This window comes from Neofelis nebulosa, chromosome 2, assembly GCF_028018385.1.
Source record: "Neofelis nebulosa isolate mNeoNeb1 chromosome 2, mNeoNeb1.pri, whole genome shotgun sequence".
In the NCBI taxonomy this organism is placed as follows: domain Eukaryota; kingdom Metazoa; phylum Chordata; class Mammalia; order Carnivora; family Felidae; genus Neofelis; species Neofelis nebulosa.
In genome coordinates, this window is record NC_080783.1 from 28,125,811 (window position 1) to 28,149,300 (window position 23,490).

At 39.3% G+C, this 23,490-nt stretch overlaps 1 protein-coding gene across 1 annotated transcript in view; it reads right to left on the reverse strand.

Moving 5' to 3' along the window:
* Positions 1-10,315: 10,315 nt before the first annotated feature.
* PIKFYVE (phosphoinositide kinase, FYVE-type zinc finger containing) overlaps positions 10,316-23,490 on the reverse strand; it is an 82,805-nt gene continuing 69,630 nt past the window's right edge. The window contains exons 36-43 of the mRNA XM_058707040.1: positions 22,071-22,235; positions 19,252-19,311; positions 18,412-18,588; positions 17,326-17,429; positions 16,506-16,634; positions 15,162-15,423; positions 14,683-14,757; positions 10,316-13,569 (exon numbers count right to left, since the gene is read on the reverse strand). Coding sequence (XP_058563023.1) covers positions 13,454-13,569; positions 14,683-14,757; positions 15,162-15,423; positions 16,506-16,634; positions 17,326-17,429; positions 18,412-18,588; positions 19,252-19,311; positions 22,071-22,235 — 1,088 coding nt within the window. The 3' untranslated portion in view covers positions 10,316-13,453. The remainder of the gene's footprint in view (positions 13,570-14,682; positions 14,758-15,161; positions 15,424-16,505; positions 16,635-17,325; positions 17,430-18,411; positions 18,589-19,251; positions 19,312-22,070; positions 22,236-23,490) is intronic.

Below are 23,490 nucleotides of genomic sequence, written 5' to 3' on the forward strand. Positions count from 1 at the left end.
AATAAAACTATTCTAAAATAAGATGGATAATAAAATCCTTTCTCAGGCTTACCTGGTTAATTTTGTAATACTTTTTAAAGTGCTAGCTTACATTAAAATCACAGTATTTCAAGCAATACAGTTTGACACTCTTATTATATTGCCAAAAATGCAAGCATTACTGATTTGCAAACACAGAGTCAGCATAAGGCTAAATGTGAATAGGATAGCGAGGTCGGCATGTTGTTACAATGTGTAATATGGTAATGGAAGCATTAATAATTCCTTTTAGAATTATCACTGCCTAAATATTGTGTTAGCCTCTTACAGACTATGAGGAGTAGGCAATGCCCACCTCATCTGATGGGCATCTGTTATGCACATGCCAGAAAGAAAGGAAACCCTAGGATCTTTATGGGCTTGCGGAGCTAGAAAAGTCATCCTTATTCATGAGAGAGTGGCCGCTCAGACAACTCGAGCAAGTGCTCGAGACACAACATCCAGTCAGCCCCTCAGAAGCCGGCTTTCTCTCACCCCCTCCTCTACTGAGCCCACTATATTCATGACCCAGCCGCCCTCTCAGTTTCCCCCTCTGCTGCCTCAGCTTACACACAGTCCTTGCTGCCACTGCCTCCTCTGCAAATCAAAATGACCAAAAAAGAGAATCTGACTGAATCCACTGGGTACCATCCAACATGGAGTCTTTCTACTGGGCAGACTCCTCAAACTAGATCATCTTCTAGGCTGGTGGACTCTGTACATGTAGCCTATTTGGAGAGTTGCTTGGGGCATAAAGAAGTGTTGGGTCAACCAGTAAGGGTCATGATAAAAACCAAGTCAAACCAGGGGAGCTCACACGGAAGAAACCGTGGGTGCATAATTAGCGCTCTGTCCTGAGAGTGCCACGGCCTTGTCTCCAGTTCAACTATGCAGAGAACTGCTTTGGAGGACACAAGAAGCAAAGAAAGGTCCCTGCCTTCACAGGGACACTTAGGCATCTTCACAAGGGTTTTGAGTTATCCTCCTGCGTTAGCCTAGAGAACCTTTCTCACTGAGCAACTCAGGTTCCATGACAGATGCTTAAAATTAGCTGTTTGTGTTAAGCTTTCTCTTCCTTGACATTCACATGGGGAAACGCAATACTTTACAAGGAAAACTGCCTCAAGTGTACATCTTCAAGAAAAAAATAAAATATTTTTGTAACTAACATTCTCTAAAATTAAAAAAGTAAGGGGTGCTTGGTGGCTCAGTTGGTTAAACATCCGACTCTTGATTTCAGCTCAGGTCACAATCTTACAGTTCATGAGTTCGAGCCACACGTCGGACTCTGGTCTGACAAAGCGGAGCCTGCTTGGGATCCTCTCTCCTCTCTCTCTCTCCTCGTCTCTCGCTGTCCCTTCTCCACTTGCACACATGCACTCTTTCTCTCTCTAAATAAAATAAAGTCATTTTAAAAAATAGTAAAAACAAATCTCTTCTCAAGTCACTTAAATATAGCATACTTCAAATCGGCAGATTTGCATGTAGCCAATTGAATAAACATTCCCAGAGAATAAAGTCCACCTCCATTAACAAAACAGACATTTATCTGACTTTACCCCAAGTAATCATCTGGTTATTTGTTTTATATCCATTTCCACCACCGAACTGTAAGCTCCTTGAGACTGAGAGTGGGGACTCTTATCTCCGCAGCAGCAGGAACCAGTCCAAAGTACATGTTCCATGCAAGTTTCTTTGTTTTTAAATTTTTTTTTTTTAACGTTTATTTATTTTTGAGACAGAGAGAGACAGAGCATGAACGGGGGAGGGTCAGAGAGAGGGAGACACAGAATCTGAAACAGGCTCCAGGCTCTGAGCCGTCAGCCCAGAGCCCGACGCGGGGCTCGAACTCACGGACCGCGAGATCATGACCTGAGCCGAAGTCGGACCCTTAACCGACTGAGCCACCCAGGCGCCCCTCCATGCAAGTTTCTTGACTGAATGAGGGAAAGTATTAATTACCAGCAGCAGACAACAGAAATGTGTAGCTGATTCACTATTGTGAATTGCACACACCACGCTCATGGGGACTAGCAGATAAAAGTCCCACTCCTGCAGCAGCCAGACAGAATGCACCGGACAGCAGCTTCCAGGCTTGGACTAAGACAAAGGTGGTGAGTGTCCACCTTCTGTTACAATTGAAGAGCTTGGATCTCTCCGAGCCATCACATCCATTTTATTTAGCATTACTTACAATGCATTCACTTCTGAAAGGCAGAAGGAAAAGGCAAGATCTCTGATATTAAGAGCAAAATCTCTGCAATTTCCGCCGATGGGTCTTTAGAGGTGGGCACAGAGAAGATAAAAGAGGGCCCCTCTGCACTGGTGGTGTGAAACCAGTTGAAACAGATGTTGCTACAGGAATCACTTCTAGAAAATCAGGGTGTGCTCTCCCGCTAGCAGTTTGAGCTGGTCTCTCCTACGGAGCACTTCCTTAATGGTATGTTGTAGTTTGGCACTTTATGTGATATTACCGTAGGCAATGATGACAATCAGAGTATGGGGGGGGGGGGGGGACTGGCTGGAACTACCAGATGGGTTTCTCTCCGATCACGCGGCATGTTAGCAATAGAAATGCCCATGAAATTCTCTGTGGAAAAATCTAGAGGTACCTACCAAGCTCTGTGGCCAATAAGCTACAGAGCAATTAGTTATGCCTATATATTCTTAAACAACCTTGAAGTTCCCCAGCATTTTCAAGATGAGAAGCTAAAAGGCAGACATGGTGGCAACACCAGGAATCTGGCTCAGGGTTCTTTGCTCCCCGGAACATGCTCTGCCCAGGTGATAATGTGTACCTGTGTACAGGATCACAATTATCTGCTGGTACCTCAAGGCATATAATTGCACACTGAATTTAAATCTTCTCTCCTAGTTACATTATTATCTCTCTATTTTAATTTGTTGCAGATAATAGGACTTCAATTAGAAGAGATTGGGTTTTTTTAATCATTTTTAAAACAGTCATAAATAGGGTATTACTTTTTACTTTGACAGAGGAACATTGTATCAATTTCAACACAGCACTTAGATATAATCTTTATAAATTCCATCTGCTTTGGGCTCCTGCTTCCACCAAAGTGAGGTAGGAGGGTCCAGATTTTCTGAAACCATCATGAAAACCAGGAAAAATACATAGAACGATGTTTTTCAAAACTAGTTATCAGCCAGCAAAGGAAAAGGAAAAAAAAAAAAAGTGGATCCTTTTTTGTTTTTAAACCAAGTCATTTATTTAGAATTTTTAAACATATTGAATGGTTTTTTTATGAATATAATCTATTGTCAAATTGGCTTACATACACCACCAAGGGCTCATCCCAACAAGTACCCTCCTCAATGCCCATCACCCATTTTCCCCTCTCCCATACTCCCCCATCCACCCTCAGTTTGTTCTATTTAAGAGTCTCTTATGGTTGGCCTCCCTCCCTCTCTGTAACTTTTTTTTGCCCCTTCCCTTCCCCCATGGTCTTCTGTTAAGTTTCTCAAGATCCACATATGAGTGAAAACATTTGATATAGGACAGCGGATCCTTGAGAGGTGAGAAACAAGTGAGGTTGAGCCCAGTTTGACCCAGATTATGCTCAAAAAGCTTTTAGGTCAAGGCAGAGGAAGGGGCAACTGAGGAGGATCCTGTTCTAGTCCTTGGGGGAAGACCTAAGGCAGCTGAATTCATGGGACAGAGTCTGGAAGGGAGAGGGCCTCGCAGCGAGAGAGCCCCAGAGATCTGCAGATGATAGGTACCCAGCACAGCACTGCTCTTACCTACACGAGGAAACTGCCCGCGGCAAGATGGCGGGAAGAAGCCATCAGAAATGGAAGTGTATTCTCTTTTCACTTGCCTATATCCTTCTAAAGAACAGTTGGTTCTTTGAATTGGGGAAGGAAGAAAGTATTTTAATAGGCTAATAGCAATAAAGGACAAAAAGACCACCCCTCCCCATTTAATTTCATTAAGATCACATCTCTAAAGTGAGGTTATTCCTATCTACAATATCATCACTTATTTGTTTTGGATTTTTTGTTTTTTTGTTTCAGAAAAATAATTACAAAGGTAGTATAGACAGTTTCCATACCCCCAGCTTCCCTTACTATTGATATCTTACATTTACTAAGGGGTGATTGTCACAATGAACCAATACTGATATTCTTACTAATTAAAGTTCATATTGTGAGATTTTCCTAATGTCCTTTTTCTGATAGTCACTCATTTGTACTTATGACTCTATTTCAGTGGTGTATGGACAGCAAATTTATCAAATACGTGCTCTTTCAAATGAAAAGCTTTTAATGCTACCTTCATTTGAAAAAAAGAATTACAATTCTGAGTAGAAAATATTAAACTATTTCTAACTTACACTTCCATCTGAAAACTACATATTCTAAGATATAACAGACTCTTGTCAAAAAGTAGCTTAGAAGGCACTTAGGACTCTGGTAAAGATTTTTGGGACTTGGGTCCCCTTGTCTCAGGGGTTTCCTATTGCTCTAAAGAATTCAGAAATCTTAGAAACAAGTGCTTCAGAGCCCTCTACTGGCCTCTCCTCAGCATTGCAACCTCATTTGGGTTCATTTCTAACCCTAGCCAACTCCCTGAAAGTACCTTCCTCCCTCAACCATAAAAGCAGGGGCAGCTTTTATGATACCTTGCTAAGAGCCATATAAGTGCAATCAATGTCTTAAAGGTGAGAATTTATAAAGTTAAAAGTTTTCTCGGCCCTGTTACACATATTCTGACAAACTTGAAAATTTTAAATGTAATCAGTCAGTAAATAATAACCAATCAGAGCCAAATTCAAGACAGCTAACTCCAAGGATGCATTAAAGGACATTTACTACAGTAAAATTATCATCTCATAGCTTTTGTTTTCAGTTTTAAAAATCAGGAATAGAGGGGCGCCTGGGTGTCAGTCGGTTAAAGCCTCCAGCTTCGGCTCGGGTCATGATCTCATGGTTTGTGGGTTTGAGCCCCGTGTCAAGTTCTGTGTTGACAGCTCAGAGCCTGGAGCCTGCTTCAGATTCTGTGTCTCCCCCTCTCTCTACCCCTCTCACACTCATGCTCTGTCTTTCTTTCTCAAAAATAAATAAATGTTAAAAAAAATTTTTTTTAAATCAGGAATAGAGATTTTAAAAAAAGGAAAAGACTTCTTTCAATAGGTCAAGACACTGGGGAAAATTCCTGGGTTAACAACTGGTAATTTAGTCACTTTCTCACTCCATGACATTCAATTTCAAAACACTTTCCTTGGATATCTACCTTCTCTTTTGTTTTAACCTAAGACATCAGAATACATGTTCTAGAACAGAAGTTCTCTTTTGGGCACAAATTGTTAAGATTGGAATCATACCAAGTATCCTTATCAACCACGATGGAATAAAACTACACATCAACAGCAGTAGGGAAACTGGAAAATTCATAAATACACAAGAATTAATAACCAGCATGCACTTGAACAACCACAAGTTCAAGGAAGAAATCACAAGGGAGATTAGAAAATATCTTGAGACAAATCCACAGGCAGACACAACATACCAAAACTTACGGGATATAGTGAAAGCAGAATGAAGAGGGAGGTTCACAGGCATGAACATGTACACGGAAAAAGGAAGGTCTCACATCAACAACATAGCTTTACATCTCAACAAACTAGAAAAAGAACAACTAAACCCAAAATTGGCAGATGGAAGGAAATAAGGATTGACAACAGAGATAAAGTAGAGAATAGAAAATACCCTACAGGGGTGCCTGGGTGGTTCATCTGACTTCAGTTCAGGTTATAATCTCACAGTTTGTGAGTTCAAGCCCTGCATCGGACTCTATGCTGACAGCTCAGAGCCTGGAGCCTGCTTCGGATTCTGTGTCTCCCTCTCTCTCTACTCCACCTCTGCTCATGCTCTGTCTCTCTCTTGCTCTCTCTCCAAATTAAATAAACATGAAAAAAAATTGTTAAGAAAAAAACAAAAGGGTTGGGTTTTGGGAAAGATCAACAAAATTGACAATCCCTCAGCTGGATTAAGAAAACAAGATAAAAGACTCAAATATGTAAAATCACAAATGAAAGGAGGGGCATTACAACTAATGTCACAGAAATGAAAAGGATCGTAAGCGAATACTATGAACAATTATAGGCCAAAAAACTGGGTAATCTACAAGAAATGGTAATTTCCTAGAAATATATAATCTACCAACACTGAATCAAAGAGAGTCTGAACAGACCTATAAATAGTAAAGAGATTGAATCAATAATCAAAAACCTCCCAACAAAGATGATCCAGGACCAGACGGCTTCACTGGTGAATTCTACCAGTGATTCAAAGAAGTAATGCCAATCCTATACAAACACTTCCTAAAAACTGAAGAAATGAAAATACTCCCAAACTGATTTTATAAGGCCAGCATTACCCTGATGTCAAAGCCCAAGAAAGACATAACAAGAAAAAAAAAAAAAAAAAAAAAAAAAAAAGCTATAGGCCACTATCCCTGATAATATAGATGCAAAAATCCTCAACAAAATACTAGCAAACTGAATTTAGCAGTACATTAAAAGCACCAGACACCAGGACTAAATGGGATTTATCCTCAGGAGGCAAGGATGCTTTAATTAACGCAAAAATCAATCAATGCACTATACCACATTAACAGAATGAATAAAAACCACTTAACCATTTCAATCGATGCAGAAAAAGCATCTGACAATACTGAACACACTTTCATGATAAAAACACTCAACAAACTGCAAATAAAGAACTACCTCAACATAATAAAGGTCATATATGAAGAGTCCACAGCTAGCATCACTGAAACCTTTTCCTCTAAGGTCAGAAACAAGGCAAGAATGTGCACATTCACCATTTATATCCAAAATAGTACTGAAGCCCTGGCCAGAGCAATTAGGCAAGAAAGCAAAAGAAAAGCATGTTAATTAAAAAGGAAGAAATAAAAAGATCTATTTGCAATTGACATCATCTTATATGTAAAAAACCCTGAAGAGTATATACACACACAAAACATGTTAAAATAAATTCAGGAGAATTGCAGGATATGAAATCAACACACTAAAATCAGTTGTGCTTCTACACACTAACAATGAACAATCTGAAAAGGCAATTAACAAAACAAGTTCATTTATAACAGCATCAAAAAGAATAAAATACTAAGAATAAACCTAACCAAAAAGTGAAAGCCTTGTACTCTGAAAGCTACAAAACACTGGGGAAAGAAATTAAAGGCAGCAAAAAAAGGGGAAAGACATCTTATGATCACAGGTTGGAAGATTTAATATAGTTAAGATGTCCAGGGGCGCCTGGGGTGGCTCAGTTGGTGAAGCGTCCAATTCTTGATTTCAGCTCAGGTCATGAGCTCACGGTTCATAAGATCAAGCTCTGCATCAGGCTCTGCGCTGACAGCCTGGAGCCTGCTTGGGATTCTCTATCTCTCTCTCTGCCCCTCCCCAACTCACACTCACTTGCACCCTCTCTCTCTCTCCAAATAAATACATATTTTTGAAAAGAAAAAAAAAAAAGATATCCATATTACTCAAAGCAATCTACAGATTCAACATAATCCCTATCAAAATGACAATGGCTTTTTTTTAATGTAAAAATAGAAAATTTCATCCTAAAACACATTTGGAATTTCAAGGGACCTCAAATAGCCAAAAGAATTTTGAAAAACAAAAAAAAGTTGGAGATCTCACACTTCCTTACTTCAAAATATATTACAAAGCCACAGGAAGCAAACAGTGTGGTACTGGCCTAGGGACAGATACATAAATAAATGGGATACATATAAAGAGGTCGGAAATAAACTCTTGCTTATATAGCCAAGTGATCTTCGATAAGGGTGCCAAAATCACTTAATGGGGAAAAGACAGTCTCTTCAACAAATTGGATATCCACATGCAAAAGAGTGAAGCTGAACCCTTATTTTACACCATATAAAAAAGCTCAAATGGGTTGATAAGACCTAAACATTAAGACCTAAAACTGTGAAGCTAGAAGAAAGCAGGGGGAAAGCTTCAAGATACTGAATTTGGCAAAGATTTATTGGTTATGACACCAAAAGCACAAGCAAAAGGAGACAAATGGGACTACATCAAACTTAAAAACGTTTGCATATCAAAGGACACAATCAACAGATTGAAATGGCAGTCTATGGGATGAGAGACAATACTAACAAATCTTATGTCTGGTAAGGGGTTAACATCCACAACGTGTAAGAACTCCTACAACCCAACAACAACAAAAAAATCAAGGAGTCCAAATAAAAATGGCAAAAGGACTTGAATAGACATTTCTCCAAAGATAATGTACAAATGATCCACAAGCATATGAAAACATGTTCAACATCACTCATCATGAGAGGAATGCAAATCAAAACCACAATGAGGGGCTCCTGGGTGGCTCAGTGGGTTAAGTGTCTGATTTTCTCAGGTCATAATCTCACGGTTCGAGAGTTCCAGCCCTGCATCAGGCTCTGCCTTGATAGTGCAGAGCCTGCCTGAGGTTCTCTCTCTCCCTCTCTGCCCCTCCCCAACTCACAAATGTGCACATATACGCACACACACACACACACACACACCCCTCTCTCTCTCCCTCAAAAATAAATAATAAAATAAATTAAAAAAAAATAAAACAAAACAAAACTTAGAGGGGCACCTGGGTAGCTCAGCTGGTTAAGCATCCAAGTTCGGCTCGGGACATCATCTCGTGATCTGTAAGTTCAAGCCCCACATCGGGCTCTGTGCTGACAGCTCAGAGCCTGGAGCTTGCTTCGGATTCTGTGTCTCCCTCTCTCTCTGCACCTCCCCTGCTCGTGCTCTGACTCTCAAAAATAAAGAAATTTTTAAAAAATAATTAAAAAAGAAAAAACTTAGAAAAAGCACATGAGATATTATGTCACACTCATTAGGATGGCTACCATGAAAATAAGTATCTAAGTGTTAAAAAAGGATGTGAAGAAATCGGTACCCTTGTATACAGTGGGTGGGACCGTAAAACAGTACGGCTGCTAGGGGAAACAGTGTGGAGGTTCCTCAAAACATTTAAAAAAAATAGAACTGCCTTGTGATCCAGCAATCCCACTTCTCCATATTTATCTAAAAGAAGTTTTTAAAAGAATCTTGCACATACATTTGAATTTCCATGTTCGTGATAGCATTATTCACAGCAGCCAAGAGGCAGAAGCAATTCAAAGGTGCACTGATGATGAAAAAAGAAATGTGGTGCCTACATACAATGGAATATCATTCAACCTGGAATAGCATTTAACTTAACAGAGGGAGGAAATGCTACAACATGAATGAATCTTGAGGATAGGACACTAAGCAACATAAGCGGGCCCCAGAGAGACAAATCCTGTCTGACTTCTAGTAAAGTACCCGAAGTGGTCAGATTAACGGGAACAGAAAGCAGGATGGTCACGAGAGACCAGGGTGGGCAGGAAGAGTTGTTAAATGGATACAGTTGCAGGCCTGCAAGATGAGTACGTTCTGGGGGTATAATGTGCAACGTGAGTATAGTTACCACTAAAGTATATACTTTAAACGCGGTGAAGATGATACATTTGGGATTGTCTTAACCACAGTTTTTAAACGTGGGTTAACAATCTTAACTTTGTTAAGCACTGACCCAGGAATTGTACAAGAAATGAATTTCCAACACAAGACACTTCCTTCAGGTAAGTGGGAACAGAGCACTGGCTGCCAGGTGCCTGCACTGTCTCTTTACCCGCAGGGCAGAGGCGGGGCCGCAGGAGCCGATGCGGCAGCCAGGCGGCGACGCTGTGCCCCGGGGGAGCCCAGGCGCGGTGAAGGGGAGCGCGCGTCCACAGCTGCGAGCTTGCAGCACAGCGGATCCACCGCAGGCAGGCGGGTCGTGTCTGAACACGTCTGAGAGCAGCCAACAGCTGAGAGCCTGCCAGAGAGGTGAATTCGGCCCTCCCTGGCTTTCCTGAGCGTCCCGCCAGGAAAACGGAAACACATGAAGACCAGGAGGAGGACAGAAGAGGCGAGGCCATTAGTGGTAGACGCAAACACACAGGTTTAAGACCCCCTTTCTGAGACTTAAGAAGGAAGGGCTGTTTACTAGTGAAAGACTTAAATTCTCCAGGGGGAAAAATGATGGGGAAGAGAATGAACAGAAGGCAACGCTTTGAGGCCAGAGGCGAGAGGCGAGAGACGAGGGGCGAGGGGCGAGGGGCGAGGGGCGAGGGGCGAGGGGCGAGGGGCAAGATTTGGGCCCCAAACTCCATCTCCCCTTGTTAATTTCCTGAAGCCGATTCAAAACAAACTGAAGTTCATTCTGTTTATTGTAAGTCTTCTTTATTTATAGTATGTCTCCAAAAGGTCAAGGCAGTTTTATCTCTTAAATAACATGTCAATCATATAAAACAGCTAGAACCAAGGTAGAGAAATATATACAATATAATACAGTAAGTATTTTCAATATTGTTAATTGAATTTTTCATATTAAATTAAAAGAGGATATTGTGATTTACAATGTCATTTCTCTAGTTAAAATTAAACCTGTCAAAAGGCATAATGTACATTTTTTACAAAACCAGCACAGCAGCATTAATAAAACTGCTCATGATTGTAATCTTTATTTTTCTATAATACACTGCACCCGTGTTACAAAAACAAACAAACAAAAAGGCATTGCACTAGATGGTCTGAATACTGCATAAGTCAGTATGTTAACACTTGAGGAATAATGAATGGCCTGACCTGTTTCCTCACCAGGCTCATTCACAACAGTTTCACTCTGCTAGCTAAGCAAACTTTCTACAGGTAGGTTACTTTTCCTTGGCAGTTTTATACAAGCCCACTGCTAATGGGTAAAATGCCAAGGAGACACTGATACCACCAAAACCAATACGACCCTATTTACAAAACCCAATAAAAGCCAAGGCTAGAAAAGCACTCACGACTGGATCAAGAAAAAAATTATAAGCAGCATATTTTGTAGGAAATTTTGAATGTCTAGAAATTTAAATTATTCAACAGACTACAAAAGGGCTTGCAATAGCTGGTTCCCCTTATTTTTCTCAGGCTTGGGTAAGAAAAAAGGAAATCCTTTTTATTTTTCCATAAAGTTTTGATGGCATCAACAACCTTCACATTTATAAATAGTATTTTTATACAATGCAACACATTCACATAGTTTTCTTGTGCTACTATCAGTTATTCTTAGGATTCATATTTTATTCTAAGGAAGAAAGTACTCAGGTTATCTTCCTTAGTCGTAACTTTCCAACATTGACATCCTCCAAGCCTCGAAAGGGAATTCAAGAGAGGCGAGCAGTCATTCAATGCTTACCACTGAAGAGCATGCTATTTGAAACACTACATATATATATGGTAGTGGCCTCAACAAAAGCAGCAAGGGCTGAGGATATAGTTCTACCACTCATGACAAATTAACTTCCCTTGCATTAAGACAGTTTTAAAAGGACAGGTCACCCTTGCAAGGCAGCAAGTATTGCTTCAAGATTATATTATCCTGGAATTTTTTTAGCCACGGAATTATCTAAGAGGCAGCAGTGCTTTAAAAAATAATCTTAAATAATCTTTCAAGTCATGAGCAAGCCAAACAAAATCAACGTGACATATTATTATCAGGAGTTATTCCAGTGAAGGATCCAAGCTACACATACACATAGTGTTGAGACTAAAACTGAGAAAACGACCTGATTACAGCTGAGGGAAGATAACTTGTGGAGGTGTGCGTGACTGGGGGGTGCAGGAAACGGACAAGATAAATACTCCCAAGTATCCTGACAGAAAAAAAGAACAGAGACAAAACCGTGTTTACATTCAGAATGAGATGCACGATCCATTGTTCCTGGACTCACAAGAAGTTAACAATGTTCCAATGTTTCTCTTGCAGGACGCAGTCCTTTTCTCCTCTAAAACCACCAGTGTTCTGTGTGTTTTCAAAAGGCACACCCAGGTTTTTGGGTTTTTTTTTTTTTAAGCTTATCATCAGTTTTAAGTCCTTGGCCAACATGTTTCTAGTTCAAAAGAAACCACGGTTTCCAATAAGCACCAAACACCAAACTAATGTTTTCATTCTCTAAAGCAAACTTTCCAAAATGTTCCTATTTCACATACTTATAAGTCTCTGTAAGCGGAATGTACCCAGATTCCTTTTTCTTGTTTTGTGAAAGTTACAATAGAAATGTGCTCTTACAGGAAAGCCTGAAAAGAACAGAACTTTATATAAAACTTTATAAATCCCCCAAGTATCCTTGTTAGGGAAAGAAGCCACGAGGAAATATTTGGCGTTCTGTTATTTCCCCAAAGATAGTTAGTTTAGTACTCTATCTGATCATATTTTAAAACAAACAAAACTCTATTAAACAAGAAGTTCCTTACTACAAATATTTTATCTCTTAACAGTTCTCAATAATCAGAACTGGCCTAGAAACTGGCACAGAAAGTTAAGAAACAGGGATGTCCACACTAGAAACCTCTTAGTTTTATAGATGCCACTTAAATTGCTATCTGTATTGAAAAAGACACTTTACCTTTACAAAAAACAAGCAAGTGCCTACCTCTCACCCAATTTCTTGGATAAGGTCTAATTCCTTTTTTACATTAAAAAAAATCCTTAGTAATTCTCCCTTTGGGAATTTAGTCACTATAGACTCATTTACTGTTTCCCTGAAAGTGGAGGAAAACCTACAAGATGAGCAGGTGCAGATAAGTGTAGTTGAACATATTAATTGCAAAAAAGTTACAAACAAGCTTAAAAAACAGCTCCAAAAGAAGGCTTGAGGTTAATAGCTATAGTCTCCTGTCATCCACAGAGAAGAGAGAACCTAAACAACATCAAGCATACTGAAAACCAGAGCAAGATAAGAACACACAACAGGGTTCCCAATTTAAGTCAAATTCTTCAATAAAACAAGAACAGATTGTGTCAATCTGTTTGACTGGCCATTAATAGTATAATTTGGAATTTTTTAAAGATTTCATAAATTCTGATAATACATAACATTATATTGTCACATAAGAAACACAAAGTCACCAGCTCTACAAATGCTTTCTAAGTAAAGAATATGTCCAACATGATGCCAGGAAACTCACAATCTAGGAGACGTTATTTTCTTAACAGGATTGTTAACAAGTCTGACAACGGTTTTTTACCCTATCTCATCTCTGACCACACATTTGTCTTTAATCCTTTGAAACGGGTCTATATTCCCGCTTAAGTGGAAAAATGTTCATGCAACCTCCCGGCCTAAGGACAGCTAATTTGTAGGTATCAAAACCAAAGTGCAAATCCATGGAGTTTTAACACTTCAGGTACACGGAGCCCACACAACCACAGAACGGAAAGGCCTTGGCATACTGTGGAGAATGTGATGAAGAAATAAAACATGTAGCTTATTTTTGGTCCTTTGTTCCAGGCACCTTTTCACTCATGGTCTATTTCAGCAGTTCAGACCTAAGCCTGTCCAGTGGTCTGGTACCATCAGGAAGTACTTGTCCATTGCTTCACAAAATCTAGTCCTGTACAACTCTGGAGAGACCACGGTGGGCATTTTACCTGAGATTATGAAAAGAGCAAAGGGAAAAAGCTGTTACATAGTTGAGCAACAACTGATCTGAACAGCTATGTTCTTTCATGAAAACTGCCATAAAGACACACACACCACAGCAGTCTCAGAAAGGACAGAGAGGGGTGTTCACTGTGCCCCACGACATGGGACAGGTCCTTCCTGCTAGGGGGTTCCGTTTTAGAAGACTGGCTCTTGCCTAGAGATGCGAAATGTATGGAAGCACAAATGGAGCTGGCAGTGCTCAGAGAACTTTGAAGATCGAAGCGTTAATTAGAGACAACCTCTTATTCAGAATCTATGGCCTTTTTTGGGTAACTTCTCAACTTGAGAACCCTTGGCAACTTAACACAAATTTAAAACCAATTATTCCCCCACCTACGCAATTCCCTTTATTATTTGATCATCTGGGAAATGATAAAATCAGAGATAACCACTTACTTTTTTAGAATTTAAAAAAGTACCCACTTTTTATTTCTGGGGTTTTTTTTAATTTTTCTTTTTAATTTTTTTTATTTTAGAGAAAGAGCGAGCATGAACAGGGAGAGGAGCGGGAAGAGAAAGGGAGGGAGGGAGGCAGCGGGGGGTGGGGAGAGAGGGAGAGAGAGAGGAAGAAAGAGGAAGAGGGGGGGGGAGGGAGGGAGAGGGAGAGAACCTTAAGGAGGCTCCATCCATGCTCAGCACAGAGCCTGCCACAGGACTTGATCCTACAACCCTGGGATCATGACCTGAGCCAAAATCAAGAGTCAGATGCTTGGGGTGTTTGGGTGGCTCAGTCAGTTGAGCATCCGACTTCGGCTCAGGTCCAGATCTCATGGTTCGGGAATTCGAGCCCCGCATCAGGCACTGTGCTGACAGCTCAGAGCCTGGAGCCTGGAGCCTGCTTCCGATTCCGTGTTTCCCTCTCTCTCTGCCCCTCCCGGCTCGTGCTCTGTCTCTCAAAAATAAATAAACGTTAGAAAAGTTTTTTTTTTAAAAAAAAGAGTCAGATGCTCAACCAACTGAGGCCACCCAGGTGCCCCAAAAAAGTATCCATTTTTTAAATGTTAACTGATAAGGAAGGCAGAAGAACAGTTTAAAGAATAAACAAAAATTCTGCTCACCTTGTCCCCCTAAAATTCCTGTTGATTTCACAACCATCTCAAGCTTTTTGTCCCATGTAAATGTTCGAATATAATCTGTTACAGGAGGCAATATTGGCAGTAAAGCTACGTTAGTAAGTGTAAGAAAATAACGACAGGAATTACTATTACTTCTACCATGTTTACTGAGTGCTAACAATACTGCCAGGTGCTGTCCCCAAGGTTTGTCTCCATATCAATTCATTCAATCCTCATTACAACTTCACAGCGCTTCATTTACAAGTAACTTTTTCAATACAGATTGTTTTTGGTAAAGATAATGAAAATGAAAATGAGGACACTGAATAGAAGGTAACTAGAATTTAAAAGCTATTGATTGTGAATTTTCAAGTGTAAGTTGGTGAAAATATTTAACAAGCTATTACGAGACCAGGCTGAGTATAATCTTCAAATATACTCTGGCTTCAATCATGAACTAGAAGGTATGCTTGCCGACTTACCTATAATTCCGACTACCAGCTCATTGCTGGTATCATCTCGTCCAACCAGCAAAGAATAATCTATAATGAGGTGGCTAGAAAGGAAGTGGGAATCACTACGGATCGAGGCTCTCAGCACGGCTTTGGAATGAGAACGGATATACAGGGGGTTGTCTCGAACCATCTTTAAGAGATTTTCATCCAGCAGGACTACATCACAGCTCTCTTTCCCAGTGTCAGTTTTTACATTTCTATTCCTAAGTGAACCCTTCAAATCAAAAACCTAGCAGAAAGGAAATTCTCTGTTATTTATGCATGAGTTGTGCAATGAATTAATGTAATTAAATTGGAAATGCAGAAAGACTCTTTACAGCCCATCCCATTATATACACTGTTAAATTTAATTTTAAAACTTAATCATAACTTATAGAAGCCATTAAATGCATGCATTATAACTGTTCAATACATAAAATAAATGGTGATATGATTCATCATTGAAAATTAATACCTAGGTAGTCAACTACTCAAACATTTCAGAAATACACTAACACACTTAATCAACTTTAAGAAACATTAACAAATAACTCCAAAAGTATATCACTGAATCATAAAGCAGTTAAAATACAGATGCAAACAGTCTTAGGAAACTTACAGCTTTGATACCAAAACCCTATGCAATACTTACGGCAATATAGAAGCAACAGCAGGTCTCTAGAAATTTTGGGGTAGTAAAAGCCACACACTCAAAGGTCAGGGGACTTAGGTCCTAGATCAGTGCAACATGAAGTGTATTCTGCAGACTAATGCTAGTCAATTGTCGCTGGCTCATGACAACATAAGGAGCTAGTGCTAGAATGTGAAACAGTTGCATCATTAAGCACACTGTTCGTTCAGCACAGCACCACACTCTCAATGAAGAAAGCAGTGCATTGAATTATATTCTAGTATAAGCTCCTTACCTCACCAGACTAGGGACAAACAGTTCAAGGACCAACACTCTTAAAAGGTACTTTTCTAGAATCTAAAACAACTTGAGTTCTGGTAGTATCTGTGTGACTGTCAAAAAGTTAAATTTTTCTGGGTCTTAGTTTCTTCCTCTTTAAAACAGAGATGGAAACAGATCTGCCTTCTAATTCTGTAATTCTGTGTTTCTAGGATATTGGAAAGGTTAAATTTGAGGACCCATCTACAATATTCCTCTTTATTCTTTCCTACAGGGTTCAACAATTCCAAAGTTAAAATTGGCCTAGCAACAAAGGCTTAATTCTATTAAATAAGATGTTATTCTCTAACTCCTTATAATCGGGAACCAGAAGTGCCAAAGTTTCCAGTAGCTAAGTGGCTTGCATAGTTCAATATCCTTACCTGTGCCATCTTTCTCCCATAGAAAAGATTTTCCATGACAAGGAGATCTAACTTCTTCTCAGTATTGTTCTGAGAATTCTTATAACCAATTCTGTAAACTCCAAGAATTTTGGCCAATGCAGTGGGCCTCTGATCAAGAAAAAAAAAAAAAAAATGAAAGTCAACTCTTATCAAAAATAATTATTTGTAATTTAATACCCATATCTGGATTATCCATGTAATATCCAAACTAACGTTCTATTAATAGGACCAGAGGGCCTTGAAAGAAACTTAAACCCTTGAATCTCAGAAGCAAGTGAGAAGTAAAACAGCAATGCCAATAAAAACATTAATGATCCTTAATATTCGCCCAAAGGATAAGGCTTTACAATTTCTCAAAATCACAAATTTTACTATGACATATAATTTCCCCTAAAATATGCAATAAACCATAAGTGAAAAACAATCTATGTGACTCCCTTATACACTCACTGGGAAGATCATGGCTAAATGTCAAGTGGGCAAACCTGAACCACTGGCTGCCTCTCTCTCTCTCTCTCTCTCTCTCTCTCTCTCTCTCTCTCACACACACACACACACACACACACACACACACACACACACAAAATGCAACCTGCTCAAGATCTCTTGGTTCCGGGCTGGCAAAGGTAGGAAAGAGGGTTTGAAATGACTACATTCTCTCACACTTTAATAACATAACAGAGATCCAGTCATGTCCTGTCCCTATTTTAGCATGGAAAAGACTGCCATTGGGATGAATTCTCAGGATGTGAAAAAGCCCAAAAAACTCTAATTACGGACCAAGGTTTGGGATTTCTACCTTTTGTTGAACAGCATTTGTAATATAATTGAAGTAGTGTGGTGCAAAGTCGAGGAAAGACTGGACTTCCAGACGAGGCATCTGCTTCAAAATGAATCTATCATCTAAAAGGTACAAGTGTCATATGCGTTTATTCAGTCACAGTATTTCCTGAGGTAATCTATAATAAATCATTCCAAAGATGCCAAATGATTTGTTTGCTTCATAGCTTTAAGGGATATTTTCTAATGTCAAGAGAAAATTTTAATCAGAATATAGTTCTCAATGGGGCGCCTGGGGTGGCTCAGTCAGTTAAGCATCTGACGTGAGCTCAGGTCATGATCTCACAGTTCGTGAGTTCGAGCCCCGCAGCAGGCTCTCGGCTGTCAGCATAGAGCCCACTTCGGATCCTCTGTCTCCCTCTCTCAGTCTCTCAAAAATAAATAAACAAACAAATAAATAAATAAAAAGAATATAGTTCTCAAGTAATTGAGGGCTCAACAGGTTCCTGAGGATTTATGTAGTCAAGAACCACACCTAAATTCATAACTAGATACTAAGTAAAACTACTTACTGAGTGCTAACTACTATGTAAAATTTTATAAACTCCTTTGTTAACAGTGCAGTAAGTCACAGTTAGGAAGGCTTGTATCAAGCAACATTCCTCCTGCGGCATTTTCTCAAATAATTTTGCTCTCAGGGTATGGAGAACGGAACATAAAGTACAAACGGTCATCACCTTCTGTAAACCTCTGCAGGTGAAGAACCTGGGCTTCCGATTTTCAAGTTAAGTATTTGTATTTTTATCTTTCTCTCACCAGCTCTGAGGTACCCCTTTTGACTCTTCTAGAAATTCTCTGTTACTATTTACATTTGGAGAAGTCAAAACCAGATCAGAGTTTAGCAAGGATCGGATCAATGTCTGTCTCTAAATACACACCACACATATGTACACTCTTAAAAATTATTACATCCTTTCAACCATAAAAAAAGAAACCCTTGCTTGACGACTGGCAGTATCATACAACCTCAATTTAAGTGAGTCCCTAAATTATCTGAGGGCAAAAGATAGCTACTACTCAGTCAGTAGAAGATAAAAAGACTTCCCTTCCGTGGCATAGAAGGCAGCTCCTGATTTGCCCCCACGGGCCTGCCAGGGTGACGAGTGGGAAAGAGAACGAATGAAATCTTCTTCACTGCTCCCCAGAATCACCTCACGCATCTTATGAAACTCTCCCGCATAGTAGAGCCGACAGTAAAACTTGGCATTCGCGTCAGAAAATTCTATAAACAGAAGTGTTAAAGATAAAAGGGGGGTGAGGGGCTTTTATGAGCCAAAAATCTCTCTTCCTTCTTGCTCACTCCCACCACCAACAAATGCGACCATTTGGTTTTCTTCATGACAGCATTTCTCATGCCACATCTACATCCCTGTTTATCACAGTTCTGTTAAAGTAACCCTCAAGGAAAATTAAAAAACACCTTATGACCTTACAGAAAAATCAAACATAAAATAAGACCCATTTCTAGCTTTATAGGTTACTGTATTTTCCTCATTGTGCTTTTACATCTTAAATTTTACTACATATTCTGGATGATACGTTTTTGGCACACACACACACACACACACACACACACACACACACACACACACAAAATGCTAGACACCTGGTCACGGCTATAGCTCTAGACTACATAATAATTACTTAAACGTTAGAAATCAAATCATTATAAATTAAATTATAATTTAAACTAAGCTTCTTTATAAACTAAATGTTTATTTTATAAACTAAATCTAGATTAAATAAAGTTTACGTCAGGACACAGACTTAATATTTATTCTAAGAAACAGGATATTTATCTAGTATAAAACTAGAAGCCTTAAATAACAGTTTCCTCAATTACAGTCCCCGTCCCTGCACCATCAGTATTTTATCTCTTACTTACGTAGTTCCACGTGAGGATTTATGAGTTGTTTCTTTTGTGTATCTCCTCCATCTACCTCATCTACAAGGTTTAATATCATTAGTTAAGCCAAAGTTTTAAATGGGTTACCAGTTCATTTTGTTCCCCCCCCCCCCACCGCACCCCCGACATAATAACAAAAACTAACAAGTCAACTCCCTGTTATCCTGGTCAAATCACTCTCAAGCAAGTATTATATGTACAATTAAGCTTGTGTAGACTATTACAAACATATAGGTACCTGTTGTATGGAAACCAATTTGACAATAAATTTCATATATTGAAAAAAAAATATAGGTACCTTTTGAAACATCAATTTTCATATGAAAAATAGAGAAATTCAGGTTGAAGAATACTTTTTCTTGTATTTGATGCCTCTGATAGTAATATACTAACTCCGCTCTTACATCAAGTTTCCATTACTTCTTTCTCAGTTTATGACTGTCTTCCCTGTGTGTGGAATAATGCTTCTCCAACAGCCTGAGATGCTTTTTTTTTTTTGATGGATAATCTTTTTTTAATTTTAATTCCAGTGTAGTTAATATATAGTGTTATATTAGTTTCAGTTGTACAATACAGTGATTCAACAATTACATTACACAGTGCTCATCATGATAAATACACTCTTTAATCCCCCTCTCCTATTTCACCCATCCTCACACCCACCTCCCTTCTGGTAACCATCAGTTTGTTCTCTATAGTTAAGAATGTTTGTCTTTTTTCTTTCTTTCTTTCTTCATTTGTTTTCTTAAATTCCACATGTGAGTGAAATCATATGGTACTTGACTTTCTCTGACTTATTTCACTTAGGATGATAGCCTCTACATTCATCCATGTTGTTGCAATATATACATATATAAATGGTATAGATGCTACTTCTTTATCCATTCATCTGTTGATGAACACTGAGCTACTTCCATAATTTGGCTATTGTAAATAATGCTGCAATAAACATAGGGGAGAATACATCTTTTAGAGTTAGTGTTTTTGTATTTATTTTATTTTGTTTTCTATTTTTTAAAATTTACATCCAAATTAGTTAGCATACAGTGAAGCAATGATTTCAGGAGTAGATTCCTTAATGCCCCTTACCCATTTAGCCCGTCCCCCCTCCCACAACCCCTCCAGTAACCCTCTGTTTGTTCTCCATATTTATGAGTCTCTTCTGTTTAGTCCCCCTCACTGTTTTGATATTATTTTTGTTTCCCTTTCCTTATGTTCATCTGGTTTGTCTCTTAAAGTCCTCATATGAGTGGAGTCATACGATTTTTGTCTTTCTCTGACTGACTAATTTCACTTAGCGTAATACCCTCCAGTTCCATCCACGTAGCTGCAAATGGCAAGATTTCATTTTTTTTGATTGCTGAGTAATACTCCATTGTATATATATCCCACATCTTCTTCATCCATTCATCCATTGATGGGCATTTGGGCTCTTTCCATACTTTGGCTATTGTTGATAGTGCTGCTATAAACATGGGGGTGCATGTGTCCCTTCGAAACAGCACTCCTGTATCCCTTGGAAAAATGCCTGGTAGTGCAATTCCTGGGTCATAGGGCAGTTCTATTTTTAGTTTTTTGAGGAACCTCCATACTGTTTTCCAGGGTGGCTGCACCAGCTTGCATTCCCAGATGCTTTCTTTGTTATACGCTAAGATATATATACAATACATAAAATATACTAGTGTCTACCTCAGAGCAATTTTTTATATTTGATTTGTGTGTCTAGATCTACTCTAATTATTACAAGTTTGGAACATACTTTAATAGTTAGAAGAAATAATCCTCTATGTCTCACATTTCAAAATTAGTTTTCTAAGCACCAATGTCTTCCAAGGATTACAGCCCAACAGAAGCCTACAGAATCCTAAACAGATAGCTTAAGTACTAATGAAAATATATTACGCTATCTTGTAGACTACTAATTCATGATCTAACCCAGGGTCACCAAACTATTTCTGTAAGGGCTAGATGGTAAGTATTTTATTCAGTCAAAACTATTCAATTTTTCAATATAACACGAAAGCAGCCAGACAATAAGTAAATGAATGGGTGTGCTTATGTTCCAATACAACTTTACTTACAAAAACAGGTGAGCATGATTTGCCTATGCCTGGTCTAACCTCATATCCAAACACAATCAAGTAGACATATTTTAAAATATCAAAACGGGGGCGCCTGGGTGGCTCAGTTGGTTAAACGTCCAACATCAGCTCAGGTCATGATCTCATGGTTCATGAGTTCGAGCCCCATGTTGGACTCTGTGCTGACAGCTCAGAGCCTGGAGCCTGCTTCTGCTTCTGTGTCTCCCCCTCTCTCTCCCCCTCCCGTGCTTGCACTCTGTCTCTATCTCTCAAGAATAAATAAACTTAAAAAAAATTTTTTCAAAAAAATAAAAAAATAAAATAAAATATCAGAACGAAGGCAGACATCAATGCCCTCAACCCTATAGAGACTGGAAAAGAAAGGAAATGTCTAAGGGGGTAGTGAGGTGAAAACATTTGAATATATACTGTGACTTACATGTTTTACGTGTGTAATGTCACTCAGTCCTAGTAAGCCTCAGAAGACATTGCTTTTGCCACTTTACAGGTATGGAAACTAAGGATTTCTGATTCTACCACACAGTAAGTGACAGCAATAACATCTGGCCTCTTATCAGCACCATGCTTTTTCCACTCTGCCATACTGAGGCATGAGAAGACAGCGAATGTCTGAGTTTCAGCAGTAAGAATTATCTACTTAAGACTAGAAAGAACACAAGCAGCTAAAATAAGCTCATTTGGTTTCCTTTAACACACCTTGAGACTCAGCACCTTGATTCTCCGTCCCCTCCTTGCCCGTCTGCCCAACCTGGTAGTAAGCACTGTCTGCTCCACGTAAGGTCTCTCTTTTCTGGGAAGAGAGATCAGGGCTTTTCCCTGCTGTCCCTCGGAAGAAGGACAGCATTCCAGAAGTCTTTTTGGCTAAAAATAAAAGGTAACATATTCAGTACAGGTCACTACAGGTGAAAAGAGAAAAAAGATTTTCAACTCATTCCTTTCTTAGCAAGAACCCATTACACGAAGGTAATAACATTATTCCATATGTTTTATGGGTTTGGGGGGGAGGTGGTTAGTCAAGCACTTTTATTATCAGAAACATAAAAGAAGAGCTATGTTCAGGTAGCTATATATCAAAATGAGAAATTCTACAGAAAAACAGAATTCAGAGTTAAAGGTAATATCTCTGTACCATTTGTGTTCCTATATTTTAACACAGCAAAATATAAGATTTTTTCAGCATTTTTCAGAAATTAGTATAAGATGGCCAAAGCTTACATACCTTTTTTTAATGTATTTACTTGGGGTGGGGGGAGAGGAAGAGACAGAGAGGGAGAAATAGAGAATCCCACGCAGGCTCTGCACTGTCAGTACAGATCCCGGAGGCGGGGGGGAGGGGGGGGGGGTTGTGGGGGGAGGGAGGGCAGGGGCTCAATCCCACCAACCATGAGATCATGATCTGAGCCAAAATCAAGAGTTGGACGTTCAACCGACTGAGCCACCCAGGCGCCCTAGCTCACTGTAATTTTATTCCTAGTTTTGAATTTGGTATATACATATATATCATCTATGTATCATCTCTGAGCTTAGCATATATGATTCTAATCTTGTTCAATTTACCATCTATAAAATCCACATAAAATGTCATTCATAAAGTGCTTATTAGTTTAGGGTGGCAGACCCCATTATGGCCTCCTTAATATCCAAGCCCACCTTGTTCCTTGCTGAAAGAACTGCAATTCTGGTTGGGGTGGCAATGTGGAGAAACCCAGAAAACGAATCACGATTTGTATAAGCAATCAGGACAGCGCTGTTGTCCCTTCCAGGAAGGGGTGGTCACGAGATTCCTCACTAGCCAATGAGACCACAGGGGAAGCCTCTGCATTCCTCATCACAGGAAACAGCTGCAGCTTATACCTACTTCCCTTCTCTCTGCCTCAAATGGAGACATGAACTAGAACATTCTGATCATGAGGAAAATTTAAGAAAATCATAAAGAAACTACCCCCTCTACTGTCATGACAATGCTGACTAACTGAACCAATGCCAGCAACTGCCTGTCTCCGGATGTTGCTTTTTTAGAAAAATAAACTGTTATTTGGTTAAGCCCCAGTAGTCACTTGAGTCTTCTGCTATTTGTAGTGAATAGATTCCTGACAAAGCCAAAGAGATCCATGTT